The 23,193-nt window shown below is 38.0% G+C and overlaps 1 protein-coding gene across 2 annotated transcripts in view; it reads left to right on the top strand.

Moving 5' to 3' along the window:
- The window catches only part of ATXN10 (ataxin 10), a 56,089-nt gene extending 33,888 nt beyond the window's left edge, over nucleotides 1-22,201 (top strand). For both annotated transcript variants that reach the window (XM_072400268.1, XM_072400269.1), the window contains exons 10-11: nucleotides 9,559-9,622; nucleotides 21,807-22,201. In XM_072400268.1, the coding sequence (XP_072256369.1) occupies nucleotides 9,559-9,622; nucleotides 21,807-21,988 (246 nt within the window). In that variant the 3' untranslated portion in view covers nucleotides 21,989-22,201. The remainder of the gene's footprint in view (nucleotides 1-9,558; nucleotides 9,623-21,806) is intronic.
- The last annotated feature ends 992 nt before the right edge of the window (nucleotides 22,202-23,193 follow it).

Here is a 23,193-nt window from a genome sequence, read left to right as displayed (position 1 = left end):
ATTGCTATAGACCTGTTTTTTTGGCATTGTGATTATGTAAGAAAACAATGTCATATATAATATATGTTATATAAAAAAACAAGTGTTTTCTTTTTAACCATATTGTCCTGCAAAAAAATGTAATTGTATTCATACCATTCTAAGAAAAAAGACATTTATCAGTATTTGTTTTTTTGTTAATGTAGACAAAAACAAAATAGATTGTATTCTATATTTTGGTTTAAATTGCTAAACTACACTAAAGTTATGTTTCTGGTGTATAACACAGTTATTATAATACAGTTAAAAAAAGACTTTTTGTTAATGCAACAATTAGTAAACAATACAGAATACAAAATGAGGGAAAAAGTGAAGGTATTAAATAGGACTGAGTAGGGAAAATAAAAAAATGTTAAGGACTTAAATAGTAACTATATATACTTTTTTTCTATTTTTTTTTGTCAACTTGTCATGTTGTTAAAATTTCTTTATGTGGTAGTCAGATGACTACTATAAGATAGACAAGGGGGCTTGTTCCTAGCTGCAGCATTGAGACAGGGACCGGTTTCAATCAATTTATGTAAAGTTTGGTGGTGGAAAGCATGTGAGCCTATAAAGTCACAGGCTGACTTTGGAACTGCAGGCAAGTTGTACTATTACATGGTGCACTATAGCACTCAGAAATGAAGACACTCAAACTCCCACACTAGCACTGACCTGCTTCTTTAGTAAGCATATTTATAAACAAAGGTATTTAATTCACCTTCCTAATATTTCCACAAATAAACACACTTCAATATTTACTGAAAAAGGCACAGTAGTGTAGTGTTTTTAAAGAACATACACTTCATATGAAATGCTATGAAAATCAAAGCTCATCCTTTTGATCTGCATATGGGATTTCTGCAAATATCATGTGAATAAAACTTGCAACTACCACCTTTTTTTATTATAAAGGCTTGCAGAAAGAATCATATTTTTTGACGGGTTAAGATGGCTACAAGTTCCTATGTTAGTCTTCAAACAGATCATTGTGTTCCTTTGGAGCTCTTTAGATCATAGACCCTGAATATGGAGCTTCCACTTCTGTGCACGTTGTCAATTAATTCCACCCCTCCTTGGCATTAGGCTGTTTTACAACATTTATCTTTCAAATGGTAGAAATTTCCATAGTTATCACTGTAGTTTGACTGTGACACAAAGTGATCAGCTAACTTTTTGCATAAATATGATGTATTTGCCACTTAAAGCCTTTGAAACGCATGAAATGTTTATATTCATTCTTCAGTATACTATAAAAAGATGTTAAAAAAAATCTGAAAATGCTGAAGCATCAATGTTGGCAGAACACAACATTTTATGTCTCTGCCAAAATTTTTTGTCCAGTGCTGGAAATGGCCCGGAATGCAAAATGTAGGTCAAATGTCAAGAAGTCCTATGCAATGGCCTCTGTAGTACTCAAGAAAGAGAACAGTTCTATGGCACCAAGTAATGTAACAGGGAGCCACAGAACTTAGGTTAAAAAAAAGAGCTTTTTAATTAGTTATTTATAAAAATTGGTCTACTCAGCACCTCAGTGTTTAGCTTTAGGTGTTGTCTGGTGGTGTTATTTGAAGACCAATACAAATTCAAACTACAGATGTTATATCAAGGTAACTTGATATTGTCTTTATTTCACACTCGCTTTAAAGTCAGCTTTTTATGGGATTAGCTCTGATTGGCTGCTACTGGTATTACACTTGGTGCTTTGCTTTTTGCAAAGATTTTTTTTGACCATAGTAAACAGATTTTTCCTATTTGTGTTTGTAGTGTAATGTGGGAAAATTGAAGGAAGACCCGAGGTTTTTTTTTTTTTTTTCTTTCCCTTCTAGAACGTTCCTCTCTCACCTGCAGAGACCTCATCCCATCATGATGGATTGTGCACAGGTCACGGAACAATCTCATCGGTGGGGGTGGGGGGTTAGAAGAATTAATGATTGAGATCTGAGTGTGTCTGCCAGCTTTACGGAAGCCCGGAAATATTCCTACCCTAGAGCTGTGTGCGCTGCGGTCGATTGTGAATCACGCCTTTTGTCTGCACGTTCCCTTTTGCTTTCCTGCACAAGCTTTGCACTGACTGTTATATAAAAATAGGTTTTGCCAATTTTGAAGGAGTTGACCTGCAAGAATCAGCATGTTTTCACTTTTCTTTGTTTTTTTTAAATATAATTACATATTGTGATTTATAAATCAACCTACAAGTATTTCATTGGTTGTCTCAATCAGTCAATAAGAAATACAAATACCTTAGTATGTATGACTTTGGGTAAAATCTTTTGGGCAACATTTGATAAAATGTCATGGGAAAATATATTAAAATATTTATTACATATCTACAATGCATCAAATGCATCCTTTAAAAATGCAACAAGTTCAGAAAAATACATGTCAATCCACTGGAAATCCAGTTTGCACCTAACTTCCTATGTGAATTATTTACAACCGCTACATTCATAGTGGAAGCTATAACTTTTTGCTTTATACTCGACAATTTTATTCTGGGCCTTGTACATATTGGCACTGGAGATGTGAAAGATGCTTCAAGTCAACCACTGATATCACCACCATCAGCAAACAGCAGCATGATTATATGAGTATTTACCTTCCCAGGTCCCCAAAGATTCAGAACCATCTGGTCCCTTCAAAAGAAGGGAGTATATTCCCCTCTCCTTCCAAAAGCCTCATCAGCAAACAATACTTCTGTGAGTTTCCTTTATCCTGTTCCACCATCCCTTTCTTGGAGTATATACATTATTGTTGAATCCTGAAATGGCATGTGTTGAAGAGAGGAAGGATGGAATGCCACGGGGGACACATGCATTCAACACTAAGAGAAACTGAATGTTAGAAAGATGAATATTCTTTTATTTCACAGAGCCAACAATGGTTTTAAATCTCCAGAGTCCTGACGGGTTCTTTTTAAAGAATATACAAGTACAGATGTATAAGCATTTGTCACTTGGTAACAAAGTCTCTTGAATGCCTGCCCTGCAAGCAGTATTTCTCCTTCTTTTTCAGTGCTGCCCTGCCATTCCATTAAATCGTTTGCAGGTATGAATGAGAGGGTAACCTCCTCCTAGAATGTAGTAATTGTGTTTGAGGAGCCATTGCCAGACCCAAATACATTCACCTCAAAACGTAAAGGACACTATCAACTCTATGTAAACTCTGAAACCATGACTCTCAGAACTACATGGTTTGACTCCTGGCTTCGACAGAAACTCAGAGCAGGAGTACTAAAATCTTGTAGCAGCGTAAATCAGAAACCTCATAAACCATCCAGGATATTTTTTTCTTTTCATATTTTATCCATCCATATTTACCATTTAAAAAAGTATTTGAAAAAATACTATAACAGTCTTTTTAGGGGTTTATCCTGTATTCTGGTTTGTATTGGTATTCTGGTCTGGTCTGTATTTCTGGTATCTTACTTTACTGTTGTCCTGCTGCTTTGTTCTAGGATATTACAGCTTAGCTCTGTTTAACCCTATCAAAGCTTCCAGCACTGCAATCAATGGCACATGGTCATACCAGCTAGTTATCTCTGCCTTCAGGGTTACACAAACCTTTTAAAGAGAAATGGCTGAAGCATTGCTAAATCTAACTAAGGAGCATCTTTACTTCAAAAAGAAAGGCTTAATCCCCTGTTTAGGTGCACCTGAAAAAAAATAAAGGGTGAAATGTTTAAAAGTTTTTTTTGTTTTTTGTAGCTGCTACTCAAGCAAAAAAATAAATAAAAAAAATAAAAAAAAATATGGGACTCATCTGAATAATACAAATGTATAAAGTAGTATGTATCCAATACACAGAGATGACTTTACTCATTTTAGGTAGCTTTGTAGAAGACTTTAAAGCAGCCTTCCACTCCATTTTAGAGATGTGCTTTAGCACTAACTCAAACTTTAGTACTAAAGTAAAAGTTAAACTTTTAGTCTTCTAGCAGCTTGTTTGAAGTGATGACTTTCCCATTTAGATGTGTTTAACTTCCTCAAATTGGAGGTGAAGGTTGCTATAAATGAGAACTCTAGAATCTGTTTCCAGTAAGTTTAGACAAGGGGTAAAGTATTAGTCACCAGTGTGACAAGTGGTTTCCCTGCAGCTGATGTTTTCCCTATGTACCGTGCCTTGTTCTTACCATGCCTTTGTGTTGTGGCAGCTTTCTTGATAAAATGTTTTTTCCTAATGACAGACCCTCCTACAAGAAGTGTGAGCAGTTTATTGGTAACATCCCCAACTCAAAATCTATCGCTCATGGGGTATGTAGCCTAAGCACAGTCATATACCAGAACGGGCCCTTGTATTTTATTCAAAAGGAATTCAATACAAACAGTACATTTTTCAGGTGCTGCTCTAGCACAATTTACTTTCATGAATGTTACCAATAAACTAGCAATTCTTCACTTCTTGAACTATGGCCCACTTTAAAAGCTTTAACTAAACTTACCAAAAAGCAGAAGTTCAGTCAGACTTTCCTTTTGGGAAAGCTGCAGTTCACCTCTGTCACCCAGTCCTCCCCCTGTTTAAGCCTTGGTCATCATTAAAACACAATTCTTTAGACCAGGGGTGCCCAACAGGTGGATCGCAAACTACCAGTAGATCGCAAAGGCAACGCGAGTAGATTGCGGAGCCCTGCCTTTCAAAATAAACTCTACCGCCAGAGGAGTTAATAGGTCCAAGTTTTATTGTTGGTAGATCATTTTGACTTGGTCATTTTAAAAGTAGCTCCCAAGCCAAAATGTGTGGTCACCCCTGCCTTAGACTTTAATAGGACCATTTTAAACTCTTTTTTAAGTGGTTGGAAGAGGTGAAAATCTGTTTTTCAGTGGTTTGAAGGACAACTGCAGGGAAGCAGATATGCTATTATGCATTACAATCGGTGCAAGACAAAAGCAGAAAAATGCAACTGCAATGAAAAGCATACAACAAAAACATGTAAATGCTTGTCAGATCCACTAGTAGTGAATTCTCCCAGACACCTAGGGCTTGAAAGTGAGCTCTTGGAAGTGGTAACTGAGTGGCTGACAAGCATCCATCTGAACTTATTCTTAGCAAGTGCTTTGTAAGAACATTGTTGTAAACATGAAACGTGTATAAGCTTAAGCCTGTGTCAACCAGACCTTTTCATTTCATTTTGCAGAGTTCTAGGATTCTTCATAAAGATGATAAACTCAAATTTATAATCCAGACAACTATTTTTATGTAGTAGTTTTCCAGACTTGTTATATCTGTGTAATCGACCCCCCTTTCCCCTGTGCAGACAATTTACATGTAATGTCTATTGTATGCAATAAGACGCATTTCTGACTTGCTTCAGTTTACTGCATTGGGAGTTTCATCTATAATGAGATATGTGCAAAATACTTCTCATCTAAAGAAAAGGCAGGGTTGCAGTGTTTAAAAGTTTTAACAAACACACTGGCATACCTTGTCCTAATGTCTACAGAAGAAAAGATATTATCAATTTTCACCTAAGAGTGCTTAAAAGTTCTTACATGTTTTATATATCAAACCTGGAGTTTTTTTTATTATTATTCTAGCTACCTGCAGTTTTATTGTAAAAATAGTTTGCTTCACATCTCGTATAGTGAACATGCAGTATGCAGAATACCTTCCTGAGACGGAATTCTTTCTCTTTTACTTTTGTCTGTTTTGCACATTTGTTGATTCACATGCTGCCAAGCACGTAAAGTGGAGCTGGCAGTAATTGAACGTTACCTGGATAAAATAGTATGTCTGCTTGTCTTTAGGGCATTCTCTGAATTGTGAGGAGTCATGTAGGTGCTCGCCTTGTTGCTGGGGGCCCCAGGGGAGCACTACATGGGGTGCCATGGCTTGCACACATCATTAAACATCCTTTTGGAGACAAATTATGTCTTGGCTTACCGTATAAATCACAAGAGGGAATGAAGAAAAATGAATCCCTAGCACATCACACAGATTTTAATCTCTACAAATCAGTGGAAGATTTAGTACGATACACTTTTAGGAAGTTGGTTTTTACCTTTTGAATAGCATTTTTGGGCCGTGTCTGAAAAAGAAACTGTCTGTGTTTCATGTGGTGAGATTCCTTCCTTGTTTTGCATCCCAAATAGTCTTTTAGTAAAAGATTAGCAAAAGTGTGCCCCTTCTGAATGAGTATGTTTGTGGAAAAGAGTGCAGGAATCCATTGTATAGGTGACAGTTGTGGTGTGGAACGTATTGTCAGAGTTCAGTGTGAAGATGGTAAGGACAGAAACGAAATTAGGTTGACTGTGAAAAATGAACTGTGAGGTAGCTGGGGTGATGGAGAGGTAGCATGGGAGGTATGCAATGTAAGGAGAGGAGTTTATTGTGAACAAGGAGGTGTCCTACGACGGATAAGGAGTCCAGAAATGGATATACTTTGATCAGGAAGGGGGTTAGGGGTAATGTACTATAATGTTCAGGAAGGGGACTTCAAAGTTCAAACTAGAAACTTTTTCAAGCGTGTTGGTAAGTACTTGTAGGTGGCAGCCCCTGTATTCTGACCCAACTCTTCAGTAACCACCCAAAAATAGCCTTGTGGTCACCTAAAAGTGCTTGGTGGTGCCGGCAAAAAGGGGCCTGAGGAGAACACTGGGACCGACTGTATGGGATGAAGTGGACAGGAGAGGGATGTTTTGTGTGAAGGGGTAGGGAGCATTGCACTGTGAGCAGGAGGTAAGTTGGCCAAACAGAAGTTTGCTTGCAAGTTGTAATGCATAGGGGGTGTCTTATACTTAGATGGGTGTGATGGGGATGATGTACTGTGTGATGGAGTGGGGTGGCTAGGAAGAATGAATGTACTATAAGCAGTGGTAAGGATTTTGCTGTTTTTGTGCAGGTAAAGTCATCAGGAAGGGATACAGTGTATATCCCTTCCAGAAGAGTTTATACTATTAGTTAGATTTTTTTTTTTAATCAAGATGCAATGCACACCAGGCCCAAAAACTGTCACGTGAGAGAGGGAAGTAGGTGTTTAACCTCGTGTAACTCTCACATGGACCCATGACTCGTATGCACTAACAGATTGGTAGAAAAGCATGGTGTGGGTGGGAGGGTTATCTTGAAACTGGTCACTTGCTCTGAAATGGAACTCATGAAATGGAAAACATTTTATCTGAACTGACATGATAACTGTTAGAGCAGTTACTTGCAAGGATCCCAAAATAGCCATTTCATCTTAGACAGTCTTTAGGACCTCAGAGGTTCCTGTTATTGTTACAAAAGTCCAGTCTTGTACATGGGGTTCAAAATCACACCCACATGTCTCTTTCCTGCACATTTCAAAAATACTGTGTTTTAAAAAGCACAGGTACCTCTTAAAGCACACCTGTTTCGTTAGAGACATTTCAAGGTGAAGTAGAAGCTGCTTTATGGACTTCCAAATATTAACTTCATTCCTAATTTCACCTTCTCATCTGCAATACGCAACACATCAGAGGAGAGCGGGTGAGATTCTTTCCATTATGTTTGCACTGGAGATTGACAATGCAGAGCCTAATGGCCGCTACCTTTTGGAAAGCATGTCTGTGCAGCGATGTGCTTTTGGCTGAAGGAATGAATGTGCTTAAGCCACCTAATGTAATCTTCTAAGCTGCACGAGTAATAAAAATAATATTTGCTTTTTATTATCAGAAGCATATTTTCCTTGGCGGCACCTGCCCTTTAGGCTCTCAGGAGAGGCTCGCTAACTGGGCTGTCTACAGCAGTCAGCAAAGCTGCTATGATTTTGGCGCAGGCATGATTTAAAGTGACTGTGACATTACTTGGACGGGTCATGCTGGCTCCAAAAATTTAGAATTTCTTGGCCACTAAGTTCTGTTTATTTTATGGCGAACTGGGAGGAAATGAAAGGATTAGTGCTGCTTGTACTGCCTATCTCGTGGAGGACTTGATGACTATTTGTGCAAGTTTTTTTGAAATTTGTCTACAGTTCCACTAGAGAGTGACCTGGCAAGATCTGGGCATCTGACTAATGCCCTGATGACATGCCAACAGACTGTCGGGTAATGGGAAAACATTTTTTCTTTTCTTTGCTGGACTTAAAAAAATCCAGCCCTCTGCCCCATTGAAATCCTATTCTCAATGTAAGGAATGTTGAAAGCTCACCAACTTCATTCCATCTACTGAAAACTGGCTGGAGCATTATGTTCATGTCCAGGCCTTACCCACATTTACATCCAATACTTCCAGTTCCTCTTGTGACAATGTAAATTTTTTTTGTTATTATTATTATTATTATTAATAAACTTGTTGTTGTAGCAAGAGTTTTTTTTTTTTTGCAGCTCATTACCAGGCTTGTAAAACTTTTACAGTTGCACTTGCTGAGAATTTGGTCCCTCAACACGCCCCAAGAACTACAGCTCCCAAAAGCACTTTTTGTATGCAACTCTGTGGGTGGGGTATGCAAGGGTAATTTCTGTAGTTGCAGCAAATTTAAAGAAATTAAATGTGTGGACATATTCTGTAATGTTTACAGATTTTATTTTTGTTATTTAGCCCTGCATTTTGACATAGCTCTAGGTTTTAGGAATAGGTGCACTTTACTTCCAAGAATAATTCCTAAAAAAGCACCTTATCCTTACCCTGACCTTAGGATGAACCAATGTGGATATTATAATCCAGGGAGTGTTCCTTTGCTAATTTGTTGAGCAGTCTTAAAAGGCGAATAGTGCCATAATTGGTGTGCACAAACTCCCAGCTAATTGAAAAGATGTGTAACACTTCAAGCACCTTCTACAAGGCTGGGATTGTTGGCTAGCAAGCACAGGCTGGAGGTACCTTTCTTTATACGATCCTCCACCCCCCAACACTTCACATTTTTGGTAGGGTGGCAGGCTTTTATCCAGGTATTTGGACAGCACTTGAAAGTCACTTTCAAGGCTTAGAAAGGTAAATGTGATTCAAGCAGCTCTATGATATGTCATTGTGCAAGGGGTGGAGTTAAAGATTGCTAGGTGTTCAGCAAAACCAAAAATAGTTCATTGATGTATCATGCGCGATGATTCCCTTCTATATATGGGTGTACTGTGTCATTCCAATTGATTTCATTATTCGGAAAAAGTTAAAAACAAGCAATGCTGTAAACTGTATGTTTAATAAAGTAGATTTTACTATATTTCAAAGTCTACTATCTCATATAATTCATTTTATTTCATAACCAATTTTCAGTCTGCAGCTTTTAAAATAATTCAAAGCAATTCAAAATCTGCAGCTTTTAAAATAATTCATGGAAATTCTGCCATGGAGATCCATAGAAGTGTAACCATCACTGCTGTATTTATTGATAATAAATGGCTGCAAACTGGTCAGAGAAGATCAGTGGGACTGAAATGTTAACAAAGGATGTAAACAAGTATTAGATTGGAATTAATTCTGAGGATTAGCCACTGTTTCAGATTCCTCCTGCACATAAATGTAGGCCCTGATGAAGGGGAAATTGTGTATGACCCCGAAATATGTTGGCTTTCAATTCTTATTGTTTTAACAAATAAAAATTATACCTGGACAGCGTTACACTCTTATCCTTTTATTTTACAGATATATCAGATGGACGGTATTCCACTCATTCTGGATAACTGCAGTATAGATGATAATAATCCTTGTATCCTTTTCTTTTACAACAGTTAAGGTAAGGTTTTAGGGAAGTCTTTATAGGTTAGTCATTTGTGGGTTGATTAATTGGGTAAGATTAATAATATTGGTTATCATTCATAATATTAAGCTTTGTACTCCCTGTTGTCTTATTCAAGATGCAACAGTGCCTACACTGAAGATTTCAGGCAGGGTTCCTAGCAGCTGAAGGAACATTTTTATTCTGATAAATGTAAAGTTTTTGAGCAGTGTTGGATGAGATCCTAACTGCTTTTAAAACTGCAAAGGTTGGCTCAAATTTAAATGCTTTTGAGTGGAGTTGTTTATTAAAAACAGCCAACATGGAGGTAATGACTGAGTCCTGATGTTTACATACTGGACAACAACATAAATGATGAATACACATATTTGCTGATGCTCTCTTCCACTTTTTTTTTTCCTTCCCATGAAACCCCAGCAAACGCCATGCGAGGTAGTTCTAGCATACTTCTATCTGGGAACTGCCCATATAATTGTGGCCTAGGAAAACCTCTGGATAAAGAAAACCCGAATCCAGTTGTTCTGCTTTTTACAACAATGGCATTTTGTTTTCCTGCCATGCCAGGAAAGACAATATGAGGACCCAGTTTTATTTATTTTGCTTCTGGTGTCTGTCTTGGCTCTGAGGTTGCACAGCAAAGCAAGAACAGCTTGTTATGAAGAAAAAGGGGAAAAAAAATCTTTTCAATATAATATTTTTAAACATGGGAATCCCTACAAAACCCTGTTTTGATTTTGTGTTGTGATTCTGTTATATGCTGTGTTAAAGGATAACTTCTGCTATCCTTTCAGTAAGTTTCATATATAGGATATCACAGCAATTTAGTTATCTTGATGTCTTACACTGGTCAACAAACAATGTTGAACTAATGACCTCAATAATAACCTCATAGAAAACTAATGAAACATGAAAATTAAGCAAAATTAAACTAGATATGCCTAGGTATACAAAATAAAATTTTAGAATACTTAATGTCAATTCATTCTTTATTCAGTATATTTACGGAAATAATCACAAAGAAGTCATTGAAAAAATACTGTTTGTATTATTTCCTTGTATGATTCAGATGAAACATGGGTACTTTGTATATCCACATTTCTGTCCAAGTGGGAAGTTCATCATTTTTAAATCAACACATATGGACCATTGGTGTTCATGATAGCAAGCTTTTGTAGGACCATTTTGAAATTTGGATGTTCTTCTTTAAGTTTTGTTGAGTGACCAATTGGAATTGTTGCATAGCAGTTGCCATTATGCAGTAAAACAGATTTCAAACTTCGAGTGGAACTGTCTATGAAAAGCTGCCAATCTTCTGCTCGGTATTCTGGTACTGCCATATGGGTTAGTAGTCCAGGGATACAACAGTACAAGAAGTCTCCATCTTCTTCATATTCACTTTCACTGCTAATTTCTGGATTACACTCCAAAACCTGTATATCCTCCATGTCGGATACAGGAATATCAGGGAGTGTACTGAACACTGGTATGGGAACATCAGCATGCGGCACAGGTTGTCTCGCTGATTCCAAATCAGGTACTCCCCCAAACCCTTTACATTTACAGCACAAAAATAACAATCATTATGATGGTTTTTGGGCTACCGTCATACCATAGGTACACCAAATTTTAAAAAACAGTTTTCTATTTTTACTCTGACGTAGACAGTCTTGCATACCATATGGGGAGCCTGTAATGTTTTTTCCCTGTTTTAGCTGAGAATATTTACCACAAATGTAGCAAAATACATTAGGGTTATTTAAACAACTTCTTCTTGAAGAACTCATATTTCTGTAAAAAAAAGAAAATGTATGAATAAAACGAAGGAAAATGATAGTTTCATGAAAATAAGGCTACATTTAATATACAGCGGTGGAAAGAAGTATTTGATCCCCAGCTGATTTTGTACAGTTGCCACCTGACAAAGAAATGACCAGTCTATAATTGTAATGGTAGGTTTATTGTAGCTGTGAGAGACAGAATAACAACATTAAAACCCTCAAAAACCCAGTGCTCAAAAGTCAAAGCTTGATGTGCATTGTAATAAGTGAAATAAGTATTTGATCCCCTATCAACCAGCAAGATTTCAGGCTCCCAGTTGTCTTCACTGTAGACCCTCTGTAAGCGAGTGCTCCTAATCCAAGCTTGTTACAGTACCTGTATAAAAGACACCTGTCCACATAAGCAATCAATCAATCATATTCCAAACTAGCCACCATGGCCAAGACCAAAGAGCTGTCTAAGGATGTCAGGGACAAGATTGTAGACCTACACAAGGCTGAACTGGGTGACAAGACTATCGCCAAGCAGCTTGGTGAGAAGGTGACAACAGTTGGCGCGATAATTCGCAAATGGACGAAACACAAAATAACTGTCAATCTCCCTCGGTCTGGGGCTCCATGCAAGATCCCTCGTGGAGTTGCAACGGTCATGAGAAAGGTGACTAAGCAGCCCAGAACTACACGGGGGGAACTTGTTAATGATCTTAGGGCAGCTGGGACCACAGTCACCAAGAAAACAATTGGTAACACACTGTGCTGTGAAGGCCTGAAATCTTGCAGAGGCCGCAAGGTCCCCCTGCTCAAGACAGCACATGTACAGGCTGGTCTGCAGTTTGTCTATGAACATCTGAATGATCCAGAGGAGAACTGGGTGAAAGTGTTGTGGTCAGATGAGACCAAAATTGAGCTCTATGGCATCAACTCAACTCGCTGTGTTTGGAAGAGGAGGAAATGCTGCCTCTGACCCCAAGAACACCATCCCCACCATCAAACATGGAGGTGGACACATTATGCTTTAGTGGTGTTTTTCTGCTAAGGGGACAGGACAACTTCACAGCATCGAAGGGACAATGGATTAATGTACCATTAAATATTGGGTAAGCACCTCCTTCCCTCAGCCAGGGCATTGAAAATGGGTCATGGATGGGTATTCCACCATGACAATGACCCAAAACACACAGCCAAGGCAACAAAGGAGTGGTTCAAGAAGAAGCACATGAAGTGGCCTAGCCAGTCTCCAGACTGGTTGATAGTGGATCAAATACTTATTTCACTCATTACAATGCACATCAAGCTCTGCCTTTTTGATCTAGCTGCTGTATACAAACATCCACACAAAATGTACTCCGCATGTTATTTGCTCCCAGGCACATAGCAAACTGGTGCTGTGGGCCCAGGAACAACAAACTGTACCATAGGTCAACACATTTGTGACAACAGAGGACAAAAAGTAACATATTGTGTCAAGGAATGGAAATTCAACCATGTGCAAACACTTCCACACAGTGGTTCCCAACTGCTTCCACTCAGTTGAGTGGTAGCAAGGTTTATCTCAAGTCTTAAAGGTGCCTAATAATGTACTTTTCTGGACCTCATTAATCTGCAAGTTCCATTGATACTTCAGACATTGACCCTAAACATTAATATAAAGTAGCCTCCCACTACCATTCTGGTTTTTACAGTCTCCAGTGTCCTGGGAAGACTTTCCACAAGATTTTAAAGTGTCTGTTCAAGTCTGCAGGCTCAAGTTTATGTTTTTAGTTTTTTTTGGTTTTTGTTTTTTTTTTGCAGCCTGCTCTGGTTCCTCAACACCAAACTTATCAAATTTTGTCTTTATAAAACTGACTTTGTGCACATTAATTTGGTAACAGAAAAGGTCTTCACCAAAATGTTGAAACTAGGTCAAAGGTGCCTGATTTTCAAAAAATTCTTTGCATGCTAAAGTATTGAGGGTGCCTTAATGGGAATTATTTGAAGGGCTGTCCAACGTGGTTGGCAATATAGGTAGATGTGATAGTCAGTTGTTTTTCGACCATATAGTGCATCTTTGGATCCAAAGACAAACTTGCAGTGGTATTTCTCTTCCACATTGTCCTGCAGCTGGATTCCCTATGTGTATGTTCTCCGGTTCTCTGGAGTTGAGAATGTTTGTATACTTATCTTGCCACAGCAGCGCTGTAAGAAGCTATTGCTTCATGCCCTATACTAGCTCCTTTACAGAACAGAAATGTTAATTTAGGAAGCAGTAAGTCTTTATCATCTATGGATGTAGCCTTGTGACACTCACTTTCTTAAATTAGTCTGATTGTCTACTTTCCACATTCTGTAAAAGTTCTGGGTGGAAGCAGTAACTAGACGGAACATCCGCCTTCTGAGACTATTGTGGGGAACTTTCTAGTTTGTTGCTCATTTAATTATAATGACTTACACTGTAATGCACTATAATATATGTGTGATACAACATATAGATATTTTGTAACTGTGTGATGCCCACACAGAGGTTAGTCTGGCCTCCCCTTTTGGGTGGTCTGGTCACCACATCTGCATGCTCTACATCACTATGGTTGGCCACATCAGAGGTGTACAGAGGCCTAATATATATCATTTCTGTCACCACACTGTAAAAAAAAAAATGTAGGATGGATCATTCAACTTAGACATCTGCAGCACTCACTGCTCGTTAACTCATGCTTTGCACATTTGAGAGCTGTATCCTGGACTTGTCCTAAACATGTGAAAAGTTATTTTACAATGGTTTTAAAGGAGCTGTTTCAATCAAAACATTTTTTTGTATATTTTATAGTAATTGGTAAGGCTCTAAATATGTCTGGAACCTAAGTTCTTTTTGGGACTCGTGGCGAAATCTTAATCACTGGCCAGGTTTTTTTTATATATGGTGTCAACCAGCTGAACTGAATTTCCACTTCTAGCTTGTGAGGTCTGTTTTGGGGTTAAAGCTTTATGGTTTCTTCTTTTGCCACCTATGCCAAACCTGTTGTTGTTTCTTGTTGCTCCCCAACCCTACAGACCATTAGTCTTCATGCATTGCACTGCTGATAACCAACAGGCTAAATGGCAGTAAATGGCTCCAAAGCAGGGGTGTCCTTAGGAGCAATAAATGCTTCCTAGTTGATGTAAATGTAAACATCTTTGCTGTGTGCCTCAGTTAATTCATTTTCCAACATAAATTTGTTGCTAATTCAAAGTTAACTATTAATCCGTAAATAATAAGTAACTAGCAGTATACCTTCAGTTCAAAAATTAAAAACTAAGACTATGTTATATAAATATGTTATATTTTCTCATAAAAAATGCTGGCATCCCCTGCTTCCCTAGAGACTAGAATATGCACTTCAGCCACTAGAGGGTGCTATGCACATTTAAAGGATTTGATACAGGGATGCTAGAATTCCAATGACTTTTTTTTTTTTAAAAAAAAAAAAGCATACATACAATCAAATTTTTCAAATTCAATTACCACATAAACATTTTCTAATGTTATCAAAGTGTTTTTTTCTTCATTTCTTGGTCTTGCTGGAATACTCTTTTATAAAGTGAACCCAACTAAGTCTGGAAGCCTTCCTCCAACAATACTATTCGCTTTTTACAGCAGGACCAAGTGGCAGTATCCATTTTAATCAGTGTTAAGAAGAAGTAACTTACTGTACTCAGCTTTTATGCAGGCAAGTACTGAAATGGCACAATAAGGGTGTCAATGGTGAAAATGGTATCAGCCACCACAAGGGAGTATTCCTCAGGTAGAAGGAATTTTAGGAGTCGGTTGGTAAGGGGCAAAGAAGCCAAAGAGAGAGCCTAAGGTACTTGTGTATCAAAGGGGTGCCAAAAATGGCTATAGGGTTGATCACTCCAAATTTATAATATGGAAACTCTTTCATGCTACTCTTGTATATTTATAGAAGATTATGCCTTCTATGGCCAGCTTAGGGCAATTTTCCTCAAAAAGGCATTGGTGTTCCAGAGATTGGCTCAGTTACAGTACTTAGCTCAGTCTTTTAAGGACCTGGTTTCAGCTAGGTGGGCCTGCGTACCTCTTTCCTGTTAGTAGTTTCTCCCCCCCCCATGACTGCTGTAGAGATTTTGGGTCCTTCTTCTTTGGAGAAGAACCACAGCACATATGTTAACTCTTGTGTTTTGGGTTTGCAAATTACACTTTTTTGTTTACTTTAGTTTTAATTTTTGAGTATGCTCTGTTAAAAAAAAAAAAAGTCTCGTTTCAAGAAACATTTAAAGTAGGTATACCATCAGGTAAGAAGCACCTGTTATTTTCATCGAGAAACCATAACATTTTCAGAACCATCAACACAAAACATGCAACACATTGTTAAATTACAGTCTCTGCTTTGGCCATACTGAAAATTCAATTCTTTTGCTCTTGCCAGATTATGTCTGGTATGTGTGTGATGTGGCCGGCTGTTCACTCTATTCTTTATGAGGCCACCAAATGACTTTCAAACTGAACCACAGCCTGGGCTGGAAGTCCACAATGTACAGTTCTGGTTAGCTATTCATTAAACGTCGTTTTCATCCCCAAATTGACTTTATATAAGAGAAAACCAGAGAATGGGCTCTGCTCACTTTCTGGATCTTTTGACCCTCAATCGTGAGGAATATATAAATTGCATTGTAGTCATTTGTGCTGTAGTACCATGCCCAGGGTTTTTATGAATCGCAGAGCAAGTCACTTTTGTGCCCTTTTAGGGACACAGACCGTTAAATGGAAAAACAAAACCTGTATTTCTGGTAAGACTGACTAGATGTGTACTCTTATTGAATGATGTTTAGTTTGCTAAACCACTGGGTGTCTTAATTGTCATTTTTTAAATAAAAATACAGTTTTTAATTTTTAATTTTTTTTTTATTCTTGGTTCTATCCTAGAGCTGCTAATCTCCTGCAGCCTTCTTGGAAACTCTCGCTGCATACACCACTGCAATGTCTGCATAGCATTTCCTAGGGAAGATTTATAGTAACAGCAGATAATACCTTTGTAACATATTGAAAAGTCCACTTGTAGTCTGCATTAGAATCGGATGTGTACTGCAGTCGTCAACATTTTTAGCTCTTCCAACTACAATAAAAAAAATATGATAAAGTTTAAAAAAGTTAAAAAAAAAAGTTTCCTCCTTAGTATATACAGGAGATCAGCAACACTAAGATATAGCAAATATCAAAAAAAAAGGTGGAAACATAATCTTTTTTTTTTTTTTTTTTTTTTTTTTAAGACAATTGTTACACAGTTCTACTTTAATTCAGGAACAGGTGCTTATACCTTTCACTTTTGGAATGTGTGGTTGTATGTGATGTTATTTGCTTTAAAAGTTAGCTAGTTTGCTAAAGTAATCTTCGGGAACTCTTTTTCTTGGTTACATATTAACTCATTAAAATTGCAGACTTTGTCTCTAAATAGTGTGTATCCCAGCGATGTGGGGGTCTTTTGACCCTCTCTTTTGTGAATTTGAGAGACTATCCCGTTGAAATGTTGATCAGTATTAGTTACGGGTCCCATTCTTAGACTTCATCTCTTCGGCCTTTTTCAATTCATGTGAACAGATAAGGCCTAGGCAGGCAACACAAAAAGCATTCACTCCTTTTGTGGAGTGAAGAGTCTTTGCTGAATACAGTCCAGTGTATAATCTCAACGCTAAACTCGTTGTAATCCACTTGTTGTGGACTTCAAGAACGTGAAGTGTCCTGGCGGAGAGGACTCTGTGTACGTCGTTTGTTCTCCACTTGGTGATCCATTTGTGGGGAGTCACGCATAACAATGGACGAGGGTTTTCGCCCATCACCGATCATTGACCAGCTTTGCGCTAAGTGTGCCAAAAGCCAAGAAACTTTTTTTTTTTCTATTTTTAATGAGAACAGCAAGGGATAGATGTGTTCGAATACAATGGCTGTGTGGTGTTGAGGAAGAATAGCTGTTTATTCTCAACTAGCTCTCTTGTCACAGACTGTGACTCACTTCTTTTCCATTTTCACCTACCAAGTGGTCTGTTTCACTGTCTCAATTACTTGGTTTTCATATTTTAAAGCACTGACTTTCCTTTGTAAGTCCTGCTAGACCACTTTCACAGTGTCTTTTTTCACATCTAAAACATTATGATATATTGTGAGTAGGTATGTAGTTATTATTTTGGCTAAGTTTGAAGAAATCCTACAGTGGGGGGTGATATACTCAAATACACAAGAACATATAGTGCCTTTCCTATTTATTTATTGATCTATTTATGTACTGTGGAAAAAGTAAATACACTCCTGGTCCTAAAGGCTGGCAGCTGAACTGCTGTTTCAGATCTCTCTACAACATTTCACTGGGATTTCAATCAGGGCTGTGACTAGGCCAGTCCTTATTCTTACTTTTATCTTAATGATCCATTCCTTGGTGGATTGCCAGGGCTCTTCTAATAAATACTACGTTAAAAGATCCATTTTAGGTAACAAATGTTTACATTTGATCAGGTGGTCTTACATCTTCATTAGGCACACTTTGATATACCACAGAACTCATAGTTGACCCGATTTTTTAAAAGCTGTGCCGACCCTGAAGCAACAGAGCATCCTAAAACCATAACATTTCCATCATCGTGCTTCACAGTTAACCTGCATACACACCTGCAATTATAGTCGATCGAAAGTATCTTTCACAATCCTTTCCAATGACTAAGGACTGCACAATGCATGAACGAGTGCTGTACATACAGCACCATTCTGCTTCATGCAGAGTAGAGGGGGAGACCCACAGAGCGGCACCCCGCTGCGCGCTCCCCCCCTTCTCTTACATTAGGATCGTTCGTAGTCCATTGTTCGTGGATCCGCCAGGACAGTTGTTCGAACGACGGGCGCTGTACACACGTCAGATTCTCGTCCAATATCGGCCACACACCTACCATTTATTTTTTTATTGTAGATGCATGCATGCATGCATGCATGCATAGCTTTTGCAGGAGTTACCTGCAGATCACCTGATAAACATTTGGAGGTTCTTATTTTAGTGTCACTCCTCTATTGGGCTGAATTTGCTGGTTCACCCAATCCTTGGCAATTTAACACTAGATTAATAGTAAAAAGACCGTCAGACCCTAGATATCTGAGGTTGAAATAAGACAATTTCTACCAGCCTATTGCTTAAAGACGTTTTTTTTTAATATTGTCATATAATCTGGAAAACCTGATTCTAATTTCATGATTTGAAATGGTGGTAAACTTTTTTGTTATGGGCAGGAGGAGAAGTTGTGTATAAGAATTTACATAAGCAGATGTCCTTTAGCACATGAGAAATGGGGGAACTCACCCTACAAAATAGCGTTGTCAGTCTCTTGAAGGCATGTGGCTTTTAAAGCATTTGCAATGGCCAATGGATAACAAGAGTTTTTCCTTCTATCAGCTAAAATATTTTCTTTATAATTATTTAATCTGTATGTGTGCCTAGAGTTGCCCTTTATGAAAGAAGAGCTTTCAAGGTCAGTATGCCTTTAAATGTAGATGACATTAAGCTATGGAAAAAAGGGGGATTAACCACAGCCTTCATCCGATGCATAGGACAAATCACACAATGTACCCACTCATAGGAAACATCAGGAGTCCGTCCACCACACAATAACAAGTGGCGTGCTTGTGAAGTGAGGAAAATATCCATTTTTATGAAGAGGCCGTATCCAACAATAACAAAATAAATAGACAAAATAATTAGAGGGAGAGGAAAACGTTCAGGCTGTATTTTTAGATCTTTGTTCTTCCAATATGTATATCAAATTTATGCGGCAGCTTCTAACCGACTTGAAATTAAAGGGAAATGCTTGTGCCCCACACTGGGATGTTTTGTCCATTTCAGGTCCTCATTAGGGTAAATGGTGCTGAATATTTTTAATGGATTCCAGTTGTGAACAAGGAAGGGAGCCCATTTTGCTTTGTGAGTTGAGTTGGGTTAAAGGGGAAACTATAGTATCTCACTCCATCATCATATCATATCTATTATACAAAAACATTTTACACATTTGTACATTTCCAACTTTGTGGTCGCAGTATGGGGCCTTGAACCATTTAGCACCAAAAAGACACAGTTTATTAAGTTTGGTGGCCTGCAAAGAGTCAGGAATTCAATCCTAATAAACACCTATTACATTTTATATTAATTGGGGCACCCAATTGCCAGTTAGATTTACTCATCCAACAGTACCCGACCTCTCTTACTTGAATAGACCTACTTTTTCCACTCTGGTGAAAATAATGTCACGTGAAAGCGCTGCAATAGCCACAAAGAGGGGCCAGCACCATATTACTGCCTTTATTTTGGATTTGGATCTCCAACAAGCTCATATAGATTTCATAATCATGTGTGCACAGATTTTGGAAGCTGTTGGAGCTGCAAATAAAAGCAAGGTGGCGGAGTATTTTTTGTTCAATTCTTCCTGGTTAGAGTGGGGAGTGCCAAAGTGTAATAAGATGAGAAGCCAGATTTTCTGTAGCTCAAAAAGCATTAGTCTTTCTCTGTCTGTAGTGTATCATTTGATGAACTACAATCAAATTTGACATTTTTTTTTGTTGTGAAATAATCTCTTAATGTGATATGTCACAAGGGGTGGTACATTTAAGGAGGGACATTATCGTTTACCAGTGCCTAAAACCTTATTAATTCAGGCTTGGGCTGACAGGTGTCTATTTGTAAAAATGTTCATAAATCTATCTGCACAAATAATTCTTTTACTGATAACAAATCCTCTGGATTACTGGTTTAAAAAAGCAGGGCTGCTATGATGGTGCAATTTGGGCATACAGATGATTCAAGCAGCTGTCTGTCACTTATAGCTTAATGAAGTGAAAATGTGGACATGTTTATAAACATTTAATCTTTTAACAATTCTGAACTTCTTACAGCTACCAAAATAAGGCTGCTCACTAGAAAGATCCCCTGCTCGGCAAACCTTGCATTGTTTCAACATGTTGCTGTCTGCTCACATTCACTAGAAAATTTGTTGTAATCTTAACGCATTATTACACTCTTCTTTTTTTTTAAAAAAAAAACACCTCAGGGTCTAAAAAGGTTGTTGAGAAGTTTTTATTTTTTTTGTCTTTAAATGTAATAAAATATTTCATTTGTGCTATTTTCTTTTTGGAACCCAAGCTGATTTTTTAAAGTGTATCTGTTTCCAAAACCTGGCTTTTTATAGTGGGGAAAGGTTAGAACCCCTGACTGATTTTTTTTTTTGCTCCCCACTAGGCTGTTTGTCTTAGTGACTTTTGGTATAAGGACAGAAAGTAGAAAACAAACTAAAGTTGTACAGCTGCTAGCAGAACATTATTTTTTCATTGGGGCACCTTTTTTGGTGCCAGCAGTCGTAAGAGAGTATTTCTCTTAGTCATACTTCTTGTTTGTCTCTGGGACAGAAAGTGAAGGGATCCACCCCAATATCCCAAATACATATCTATGACCTGAAAAAGAAAGTTGGCTTTAGATACACTTCAGCACATTTAGTTTTGAGAATACTAGTTGTCTGGCTTTCATGTTGATCTTTTTTATTTTGAGTTTTGGTTTGCAAACCTGGAACAAGAATACAGATAAGAACTACAAACTGACTTTTTTGATCTGCAGTGTGTTACTAATCTATGAATAAAAGTAACTGAGTCAACAGGTTAGCAACATAACCAGGTAACATTAGCAATGTCAGTGTGTGTAAACTACACTACACTTTCATCAGTCAAGCTGGGTGTTCCAGCAAACCTGAAATGGATCTGTTCCAGGATGCAAAACATTTAATGGCAAATGACTTTCAAGAAATCCAGTCCAGGTTTGCAGGATCACACAGCTTCACTGATGAAAGTGCATCCTCTCCAGACTTGGAGAGCTTTAATAACTCAGGCCCACAGCTCCAGTCACTCTGCGAAGAGTACTGATAAAGAACATGTTAAAAAGGAGGTAAAATTAGAATAACACTGAAAAGAGCTCATTAGTCAATTGCTGTCTTGTACCGTCTAGTTACAGGGTTGGGGAAGTATGAGACATGTGATTGTTACCTGCAGGAGAGTAAAATCTTGTCTCTTGACCCCCTTGTAAATCTCAGAACTTAATGGATAGAAATACAATTTTTTTAGTATTTACAACACATCTTTTATCTATTTAGCTGTTTTTGAAGTTTAGCTTTAACTTTGAAAAGAAAGTAGCAAACAAGAGGATTTTTTTAAGACAATAACTAACAGAAATCGGTCACAGATATGGGGATTTAAAATTGAAAAAGAAGACATTACTTCAATATGGCTTTAAAATCCTAAGCTTGTAATGAGTGTCAACCATTAAAAAAAAAAAAAATGAAAGTGTCTTGTATTCTTTGGAATTTTTGGTTCTTAACTCATTCAATATCAGTTCTCAACCAGTGGGCCGTCTACGCCATTAGGAACCTCACTGAACACAATGAAAAAAACCAGGGGATCATTGCCAACTTGGAGCGTCAAGGCCTGGCTGATACGTCTGTGCTGGAACATATGGGCTTAAAAGTGGAAGAGCGCGATGGCAAGCTGCTTTTAAAGTCGGTCAAGAAAATGTGAACAATCAATACACGTTGCCAGGGAATAGGGCTGAGTATCCATAAACCTGATCAAAGCATGGATTGCATGGTGGCAGTGTCATGCCTTACAGAGTTTCATAAGCCCTTATGACTATCAGTAGCAATATGTATTGCTTAAAGATTTTTCAACATGTTAAAATTGTTTGGCAAATGTGTGTCTGTGTTACCTGCTCTTATTACAGTGTTTGTCCTATTTTGGGAGTTCTTTCCTTACGCCGTCGGGACAGGATATTATAGGGAATCTCTCCAAATGGGAGAAGACAAGGTGAAACCACAGTTAGCAGGAAATAATTGAAAATATTAGACACATAAAATTATTTTTTTTGCTACCTGTGCCTTTCTGCCCAGTTGACTGCAGCCGACACCCCCATCAAATCGTTTTATATGTGCATATTAAGGACAGAAATCCAGAAAAACAAAACCTAAAGCAAGCATTGTAGGTACGTGTTCTGGCAATCCCCAGCACAGCAAAAGTGAGATTGAGGAGTACAGATTTAAAATCTGGAAGTTTGTTATGTAATAATGCAGCTACAAGAATGAACTATAAATTGGATATTATTCCAAAAGGGTGCCATGTGGTACAAAGGAAGTGGGTGATGTTGGCAAGTAGGTACTTTGAGGCAGTTCATTTTATATTTGTGCCCAGCCTATAAAAACAGCCCTGGGGATGAATCTTCGGCTTTGAAATATACCCATTCTGCAATGTTCAGCCTATAAAAACTCTGTCCCAACCGGTTCCTGTTTCTAAGAACTAACAATAATCAGTGGAACAGGTACAGGTACTCCTCTCTCTACCCTCAAAGCATTTCTTACAAGTGAAGAACTGGTGCTCTTTAGTAAACTGAAAACCAAATGAACAATCAGATTTTCACTGACACTCTCTTTTATTGTCTCAGGACAGTGAAATCATTTAATTAGCACTAAAGCCAGGAAATTATATTTTTAAGAGATTAGCAATGGCATCCTATATATTTTCCTCAGTTCAGTTTTGTATTCTTTCAGTAGCAACATTGCCTTTGTTACACTAACATCGGTCAGCCCTTCTTGAGTTCTCTGTACCTCCCCTCTATGTTGTGGAGATGAGAAAATGGTGGTGATGTTTTGTAGTCCAGCTAGGGAAATCCTAGACAGGGCTAACAACATTGCTTGGGCTTTATTTTCGCAGAAGCAACATTGTCAATTCAG

Source organism: Pyxicephalus adspersus, chromosome 2 (genome assembly GCF_032062135.1).
Source record: "Pyxicephalus adspersus chromosome 2, UCB_Pads_2.0, whole genome shotgun sequence".
Lineage (NCBI taxonomy): Eukaryota > Metazoa > Chordata > Amphibia > Anura > Pyxicephalidae > Pyxicephalus > Pyxicephalus adspersus.
Note: the sequence above shows the minus strand (reverse complement) of the source record. Positions and strands in the feature narration are given on the sequence as shown.